Raw genomic sequence first — 9,271 nt, 5'->3', positions numbered from 1 at the left:
GAGGGATAAAGCTATCTAGTGAGGGGTCTGAGGGGTAGTGGTACTTATTTAGGGGTCTGAGGGGTGGCGCTACCTTGTGAGAGGGGTCTGAGGGGTGGCGCTACCTTGTGAGAGGGGTCTGAGGGGTGGCGCTACCTAGTGGAGTGGTCTTAGGAGGTGGAACTATCTAGTGAAAGGGTCTGAGGGGGGCAGTGAAAATCCACAATTTACCACCTAATTGACATCACACAATTGATAATCCGCAGCACCTCATCTTATTTTGTACTATTTTTCTGCTATACTTGAATAGGTTTTTAGTTTCATCCTCATGTACTGTCTGTGATTTGCGGCACATTTGTAGCGCAGGATCCACAACACGTGAATTCAGCCTTTCAATGCTTTGTATATACAGCGCCCTCTGGTGGTGATTCACACTCAGCACTACAGTTAGAGCGCGCACAGGACGCTTCCTATAGGCCGGTGGTATTCGGGCGCTTGTGAGTGACGTCATGTGACGCGGTTTCCCTGGTAACCGGACGCCTCGGCCTAGTGATGGCGCCGGAGCTGGCAGGTTCCCGGGCTGTATTACTTCTTATAGCCTTATATTGTTGGGGCCGGGCAGTGCATGGAGCGTCCAGCGGTGAGTGCCGGGGGGCGGGCGGCCGAGTCACTGGTGGGATGTGAGAGGGGTTATATTGGGTATGGGTGAGTATAAGGGGAAGTGTGTACATGACGTCATGTTTAAGGTAATAATATGTACGTGACGTCATGTATTAAAGGGACAGTGCCTGCCTGATGTTAGTATAATGTAAATGCTGAGGACAAAGCCTACAGGGAAGCCATCTGTTAAAGGGATAGTGTCTACATAAAGTGACATCTTAAAGGGATAGTGCCTACATGCTGTTATTTCTGAGGCTTGTGTCTGCTATACATGACCCGATGATGACACAGGACAAGTTCAGATACCGCATTAACCCTGTCTTTCCCATCAGGTGTGACGATTTGTACGTGTGACCTTACACCCGGAAGTTGTGACATTAACTGCTGCTGTGACCCCGACTGCTCGTCCGGTGACCCCACAAATGTCTTCTCCTTCTGTTTACCTGGAAGCACCAAGTGAGATGATCCAAGAGCAATAACTATTATCATATATAACATCAGATATAGAGCTTGGGAAGTCTTATCACATTGTATTTGTAGGTCTTAAAGAGCGAGAGGAGCTGTGGTGTCTTATATGGCATAAATATCTCAGAATGATAAAGGGAGCAATAGATTGTATTCACCTCCCCTACAGTCGGCCTCTCCTCTCCTGACATGGCTGATAACAGAGAGTAATAGATTGTATTCACCTGTCCTATAGTCAGCTTCTCCTCTCCTGGCATGGCTGATAACAGGGAGCAATAGATTGTATTCACCTCTCCTACAGTCAGCTTCTCCTCTCCTGGCATGGCTGATAACAGGGATCAATAGATTGTATTCACCTGTCCTACAGTCGTCCTCTCCCCTCCTGACATGGCTGATAACAGGGAGCAATAGATTGTATTCACCTCTCCTACAGTCAACTTCTCCTCTCCTGACATGGCTGATAACAGGGAGCAATAGATTGTATTCACCTGTCCTATAGTCGGCCTCTCCCCTCCTGACATGGCTGATAACAGGGAGCAATAGATTGTATTCACCTGTCCTATAGTCAGCTTCTCCTCTCCTGGCATGGCTGATAACAGGGAACAATAGATTGTATTCACCTCTCCTACAGTCAGCTTCTCCTCTCCTGGCATGGCTGATAACAGGGATCAATAGATTGTATTCACCTGTCCTATAGTCGGCCTCTCCCCTCCTGACATGGCTGATAACAGGGAGCAATAGATTGTATTCACCTGTCCTATAGTCGGCCTCTCCCCTCCTGACATGGCTGATAACAGGGAGCAATAGATTGTATTCACCTCTCCTACAGTCAGCTTCTCCTCTCCTGACATGGCTGATAACAGGGAGCAATAGATTGTATTCACCTGTCCTATAGTCGGCCTCTCCCCTCCTGACATGGCTGATAACAGGGAGCAATAGATTGTATTCACCTCTCCTACAGTCAGCTTCTCCTCTCCTGACATGGCTGATAACAGGGAGCAATAGATTGTATTCACCTGTCCTATAGTCGGCCTCTCCCCTCCTGACATGGCTGATAACAGGGAACAATAGATTGTATTCACCTCTCCTACAGTCAGCTTCTCCTCTCCTGGCATGGCTGATAACAGGGAGTAATAGCTTGTATTCACCTGTCCTACAGTCGTCCTCTCCCCTCCCTCAAGTGGTTGATATCAGAGAGCTGTAATGGATCCTGTATCCATTGCCTTGAGCTTACTTTCATCTGTCATTCCTCCACAGGGCGCAGAGTTGGTCATGTCTCTCCAGCTGGCTCATCTTTCGGAATAACACGCCATACCCCACCACCATCCTGGGGGTGCCCCCTGCACAGCTGTTCTGCGTCTCCTCCACGGACGGTAAGGCATCTTCTCACCCATCGCTGCAGTCACTCCAGTAACAACAGATGCTCCTAATACTAATGCCCGCTCACACGTCTCTCTGCTTGCAGCCTCTTTGAATTATTTTGTGACCCCTCAGAAGGTGGATGCAGTAAACTTTGCCTCAGTCAGTGACCCTTATAGTGGCGCCTCCTTCTCTCCAGTCTCTGCCAGCACGCCTGCATTTTCCAGCTTCTACAAGGTAAGAGTACAACACCACAGCAGTGAGGGTGATATTAACTTCTTTCCTGCATGGTTAGTCACTCTTCCTGTTGTCTCCTCTCAGGCTGGAGATCCCGTTCTTACCATCTTTACATCTGGTGCGCTGGGAGTGTTGAGGCAGCCGGCAGCCATAGGGGATCAGAATCTATGTACAGACCAAAACCCTGCAAGTAAGTGACTGAATTCCATCATTGCCCTCTGTTATCAGTCACATCAGGAGGGGGGAGGGTGACTGTAGGGGAGGTGAATACAATCTATTGCTCCCTGTTATCAAACACAGCAGGCCAGACAGAGACTGGCTGTAGGACAGGTTAATACACTCTGTTGGTCTCTGTTATCAGCCATGACAGGAGGGGAGAATTTAATTGTAGGACAGGTGAATACATTTTTTTTTGTTTCTGTTATCAGCCATTCAGGCCAGGGAATTGCTGACTATAAAGGAATGAGTGAAAGACGTGTAGTGACCTCCCCTCCCCCATGAGGGCTAGTTTATATCACATATCATTTACGTCTTTTGTGACTGACATCAGCCACTGCTCTCATCACTTGTGTGTACTCTGTCCTGTACATGTACAATAACGTGTATTTATTTCCCAGAATTTCTCCAGAATAACCTAACGTCCTGTGTGCGAGTGTTCAGCAACTTGACCGCCAGTTGTGAGACGGATCGCTTTTTGTCAGTGTCATATTATTACCAGGACATGACGGTGCTGAGGGTAAGAATTCAACTGCGCTAACGTACACCTTATAGTGTTTGGTGAAACAGCTGAGTGATTTCTCTTGTCATCCTGTGAAGGTCCCGGCTGATGTGACAGACCAGAATGCCATAAGGGTAAGAGTGGGGACTGATAAGAGGGCGGGGATGTACTTATGACACTCTCTGTGCCTTCACACCACTGTATTCTCTTCTCAGGTCCCTATAATCAGCACTGTGACCGATAAACCCATCCTGCAAGGAGACGTCTGCAATAACGTAGTAACCCAGGTGACTGTATAAGTATACACAGGGCTAAGGGAGCCTTCACACGGAGTAAACGCGCGTGTATTTTTGCAAAATACACGTGTAAAAAATAAGACTCCCATTGACTTCAATTATATTTTTTACACTAGTAAAAATATGCCTGTAAAATGTCATTGAAGTCAATGGGAGTCTTATTTTTACACGTGTATTTTTACACATGTATTTTGCAAAAATACACACGCGTTTACTCCGTGTGAAGGCTCTGTAACAGGCAGAAGAGCATTAACCCTCACGTATTAAATCACTATTGTGCCCTCTACCCCTGAATCCAGAGTTGTCACCCAGCTTTCCCAACCTCTAAGTAGCACACCTGCCAGTTTATGCACTATATAACTATATTTGCCTTTAGGAAAGCTAGCCAAGAACTCTTGCAGGAGCCATGTCATCTAGATTTCCAAAAGACAGAATAAATACAAAATGTAACAAATGGACAGTAGAGGGCACTGCCAGGATTTGTACATTTTGATTTTGAAAAGAGTTGTCTATCTATATCCTGATCCTACTGTTACTGTGACAGGTGATATACACAGTGCTGTACAACTGTACTCAGGGCATCACACGTGTGAGCGTCGACTTCACCCTCAGCAATGTGTCTGCAGCGAGCGCCAGCATCAGCCAGAACTTCTCTGTGCTCTACAAGGTGCGTCTTTGCTCTCCATAGTTGCACTGTGCTGTGTGGTCAGAGTGCAATACCATAGCATGTATACAATTATATATATATATCTACACATATACACACACACAGCGATCAGCCATAATTATATCGCTGATAGGTGCAGTGAATAATATGGATTACCTAGTGACAATGGTAACTCTCATGGGCGAGATATGTGTGGCAGTGAGGGATTAGTCATTTCTTGAGGATGATGTGTCGGAAACAGAAAATGGTTACGTCTAAGGATCTGGCTAGATTATCTGCAAAATGGCAGGTCTTGTGGGGTGTTCTGCCAAAAGTGCTCCAAGGAAGGACAACTAGTGACTGGTGAGAAGGTCATGAAGAGTAACGATAAAGCTGAAACCCTTCCAGCTGCCAGTGAGAGATGTCAGTACACACAGGCATTGTACCTTACTTTGTAATATGGCGGGTAGGGTATGTATGAGCAGAGCGTTTATATTGACCCCATCCTCCACTGAAAGTGGCCACATGCGTATTAAAACTGGACTATGGAGCAATGGAAGAAGGCGTCTGGTCTGTTACATCACGTGGACCCCTGGGTGTGTGTGTGTGCAGCACTAACCACGGGAAGAGATGCTGCCAGGGGGCACTATGGGAGGAAGATGCCACAAGAGGCCGTGCGATACCCAGGACACTGAGCTCTTGTGAACTCCAGGCCTTAAAGGGCCAGAGAAGAGGGATGTTGGGGGGAGGGGGGGGGGTGCTGTCTCATCCTCTATATACTATTATATCCTGTCTCTATCTCATTTCCAGCCCATTACTTTGGCCGCTCAGGGTTCTGTCCAGGCGAGGAGCGGGAACCCTGGATATCTGGTTGGACTTCCTGTGCTGAGTGACATCGGCCGTGTATCCTTGATTAACCCTATCACTGCTATATGCATTGTTGTTTTTTTTTCATAGGACATCTCCACCTATTTACCTGGGAGTAATCCTTGGGGAGGGGGTTTAGGTGGCACAATCTTCTGTAGTAAAAAATAGGTAATAGATTAGTAATGACTGCTCTTTGGCTTCCCCTGCTGTCTGCCATGTGTTATTACACTTGACCACTTGCAGCTCTCCCTGTTGCGCTCTCTGGTAGGAGAGTCTTGCAGTTACAGTGATGTCCAGTTTGGGGTGAACGCTCAGAGCGGCTGTGTTATACGGTGAGTATTTGGGCAGGGGGGGGGGTTGTTTCTTCCTACATTTTGTATATAGTGATAATAATCACCTCTTACCTCTATAGGGGCAGTAACCAGGAAACGTGCAGCGTTCTCCAAGCTCGGGCCTACCAGCTGCTGGTCAAGCAAGCTCCAGCAAGCCTGGCAATGTTTGGTAACGTCACTGCAGGACAGGCCGGGGACCGGACACCCATCATATACCAGAACTGCACCCTCCAGGTGACTCTTACACTCTCTTGGGAGTAACCGTCTATCCTTATATAGGGCAATTACAGGTTGAGGGGAATATTCAATTTTGGTACCACATCTGCTGCTGAATAGACGTACACCCTGGAGTGAATAACTGAAGGCAATATGGAATAAGACAAGTATCAAGACTAATATACAGATTATATTTCCTACAATGCATCTGAAATAGATCTCAGGATGTTCTTAACAGTAAGGGGCCATTCACACGGAGTAAACACGAGCTGATTATGGCAAAATACACATGTAAAAATCAGACTCCCATTGACTTCAATGCCATTTTTTTACACGTGGACTTTGCCATAATCAGCTCGTGTTTACTCCGTGTGAACGGCCCCTAATGCAGATTTAGATGTGACAAGAGTGCGGCATTTAGAGCAGTATCTTTACTGTATACTGATACTATGTCTGTCATATATATATATATATATATATATATATAAATTATATATTACTGATACCATATCATTCTGCATTACTACTGCTGAGCCCCATCTTTATCAGCAGTACATACTGACATTTTATTCCTCTTTCCTCAGGGTGACTGCGCCTCCAGCTGCCTCATACCGACCTCCCTGCACATGCAGATCCTGTGGGCACAGGTTGGCCTCCTGTCTAATCCTCAGTCACAAATAGTTGGGGCTCGGTTTGTCTTCACTTGTCAGTTTGTTCAGGTGAGCATTACTATGACCTTTCAGTTCACACTGTGTCATGAGCCACACCCTGACTGAGCGTCTTATCTCCTGCAGTGTCAGGACACCACCATTCTCCACACCCAGGTGTCCTTCACAGACCTGAGCAGCCGCGGCCCAGCTCCTCGCTCCAGCCCCAGTGTCACTGACCGAGCGCCCCTGGACTTCTTCTTTCCATTCCAGAGCAGCACAGCAGGGATGACAGCCGGGAACCGTCTCCTGTGTGTGATGCTGGCCTTACTGACTTTTCTTCAGTGACAAACTAGGAGCTGGAGAGCTTCTGATGGTTGGATACATGTGATGTATGAGTTTTCTAAATAAAGTTATTTTTGTATTAAAGTTATCTTTTTATGTTTTAGTCTGTTTGACAGCTGCCATTGGGATCACATTTAGACTGCAAATCCATCCCAACTGATCCCTATGAAGCTGCTAGTTCAGATCTACAGCTTCAGTATTTAAGTGTCATGGTTGTATGAAGAAATAGATGATAAAGAGGTCCAAGGCCCCTACATAGCTTGGTAGGGGTGGAGTAGATCAGTGGTTAGCACCAGGGTTTTGCAGCACTGAAGTCCTAGGAGCAAATGCAACCAGAAACATCTGCAAGGAGTTTGTATGTTCCTACTGTGTTTGGATGAGTGCACACGGGGTACTTTGGTCAGGATTCTGAGGATGAATCCGCCTCAAAATCCTGACCAAAAAACTGGCTCACGTAAAAAAGCAACATGCTCAGGCAAATCCACCCAAAGACACTCCTGTCTAGGCCCATTCATTTGGGCCTAATCTGAATCGGAGTGCTGCAACTGGATGCCAATGCACTACACTAGCATCCAGTCGAGGCTATCCGTATTTTGGACTGGAACCTGAGGGACTTCCGCATCAAATTCTGGTCCAAAATACCCCATGTGAACCCAGCTTTTGTCTGCGTTCCCTTCAGGTACCTGGGTTTACTCCCACTTTCCAAAGACATTGTGAGAGGGAATCTATATTGCCAGTGTAAATGCTGCAGAATACTATAAGAGCAAAAGAAGTTGATATAGAAAATAAAAGTGTTAAAAATAAATTGCGTTGACGGTCTAGCACAGACCTGGGCAAAGTCCTCCCCGCGGGCCATATCCGGCCCTCCGACTGATTCAGTACGGCCCGCACAGCTTTGACTAGGGAGGCGTGTCTAGGGGGCGTGTCTTAGTGCCGGCCAAAGATGGAGATGTGGAGCGTGTCATAAAGTACTGAGAGATGTAAGGTGAGCTGCAGGGTGGAGAGAGAGAGTGTGTGTGTCTGTCTATATGCGTGTCTGTCTACATATGTGTGTCTGTCTACCTGTGTGTGTGTAACCTAGGGGCAGAGATGGAGGGGGGGGGGACATGAAATGGGGAAAATAAAGGGGGATATGAAACTGAGGGAGAAATGGAGGGGGGGGGGACGACAACATGAAACTGGGGGTAGATGAAGAGGGCACTTAGACTGGGGGGGACATTAAACCGTGGAGGAAGCTGTAGGGGGACTTGTCTGCCTCTAGTTGCCCCCAGTTTAATGTCACCCTCCAGCTACCCCTACAGTTTAATGTCCCCCTCTAGTTGCCCCCAGTTTCATGTCCCGCTCCAGCTGTCAATTTATTGCCGCCCTCCAACTACTCCCACTGTTTAATGTCCCCCTCCAGCTGCTCCAGTTTCATGTCCCCTCTAGTTTCCACAGTTTAAACTGGGGCACCAGGAGAGGGACTTAATACTGTGGGGCAGTTGGAAGGGAACATTATAATGTGGGGGACATATAATGTACGGGTGACTGTAGGAGGATTATACTGTGTGGGGGCACATGAAAAATGATTGGGAATGGGCGGAGTCAACATAGAAGTGGGTGGAGCTAAATTTGTCGTGGCGTGGCCCTCTAGCATAGTTTCAATTTCTTATACGGCCCCATGGGAAAATTAATTGCCCACCCCTGGTCTAGCAGAATAGGACATGCACTGACACAAAGCCATGGGTGTGGGGCAGTCCGGGTCAGTGACTGCTACAAGAAAGACCTACAAAAGGGATTGTACACAAATTATGTATTAAAATGACATTTAAGCATATTCCCAAAAAATTCACTACATTTTTTGCAGCAGAAAAGAGAAACTGTAGTGTGTTTTTTTTCTGCCTATAATAGACAGCAGTTACAAGAGGATAGCTCTCATTCACGTGCCGCAGAAACTCTTAAGCCCCGTTCTCACGGAGTAACACGCCGCTCATTCTGACATGTAAACACGCGTCAGAGTGAGCGCCATAAAACAGAATCCTATTGACTTCAATGGGTGCCGCCTTATGTGCGCTACGCATTGAAATCAATGGGCACCCACTGAAGTCAATGGGATTCTGTTTTACAGTGCTCACTGACACATGTGTACGTGTCAGAATGAGCGGCGCGTTACTCCGTGGGAATGGAGCCTTAATGGAACATCAGACCTTGTGCTGCTCCTGTTACTTTCTGCATGGAAATTCCAGAGCCCGAGTCCTGTGGGAACCAATAAAGCACCATTGCATCGTTTCTTGTATGTTTGAGTGTGGACAGGGCGTGATGCAGGACTCCCTCCACTAAACCAACAAGGAGTCAGCCATCTGTAAAGTGATGCTTGTGTCAAGATGAAACGGAGAGAAAAAAAAAAAAATAAAAACCCCCACATCCATCCGAAGCCTCCATGTACGCAGCTATTCTACCATAATCCTCATCATGTATAATCTCACCATAAATCCTTCCCAATCCCAAGAAACACAGGAGCCAGG

General features: G+C 47.0%; 1 protein-coding gene across 1 annotated transcript; it reads left to right on the top strand.

Annotated features, from left to right (window-relative positions):
• Nucleotides 1-510: 510 nt before the first annotated feature.
• TCTN3 (tectonic family member 3) lies at nucleotides 511-6,796 on the top strand. The gene is made up of 14 exons (XM_075285942.1): nucleotides 511-619; nucleotides 972-1,095; nucleotides 2,362-2,477; nucleotides 2,570-2,700; nucleotides 2,785-2,890; nucleotides 3,318-3,436; nucleotides 3,517-3,552; nucleotides 3,634-3,705; nucleotides 4,259-4,381; nucleotides 5,171-5,263; nucleotides 5,471-5,559; nucleotides 5,640-5,793; nucleotides 6,360-6,494; nucleotides 6,570-6,796. Exons 1-14 carry the CDS (start codon nucleotides 532-534, stop codon nucleotides 6,768-6,770), a joined length of 1,587 nt encoding a protein of 528 aa, XP_075142043.1. The 5' UTR covers nucleotides 511-531; the 3' UTR covers nucleotides 6,771-6,796.
• The last annotated feature ends 2,475 nt before the right edge of the window (nucleotides 6,797-9,271 follow it).

This window comes from Leptodactylus fuscus, chromosome 8 (genome assembly GCF_031893055.1).
Source record: "Leptodactylus fuscus isolate aLepFus1 chromosome 8, aLepFus1.hap2, whole genome shotgun sequence".
Lineage (NCBI taxonomy): Eukaryota > Metazoa > Chordata > Amphibia > Anura > Leptodactylidae > Leptodactylus > Leptodactylus fuscus.
This window is presented reverse-complemented; position numbering and strand designations above follow the sequence as displayed.

Excerpts from the sequence above, each read along its gene's own strand:
- TCTN3 (XM_075285942.1), top strand. The coding sequence starts at position 532 with ATGGCGCCGGAGCTGGCAGGTTCCCGGGCTGTATTACTTCTTATAGCC. Across the intron at positions 620-971 it reads AGTGCATGGAGCGTCCAGCG|GTGTGACGATTTGTACGTGT; the intron begins GTGAGTGCCGGG and ends CTTTCCCATCAG. Across the intron at positions 2,891-3,317 it reads TACAGACCAAAACCCTGCAA|AATTTCTCCAGAATAACCTA; the intron begins GTAAGTGACTGA and ends TTTATTTCCCAG.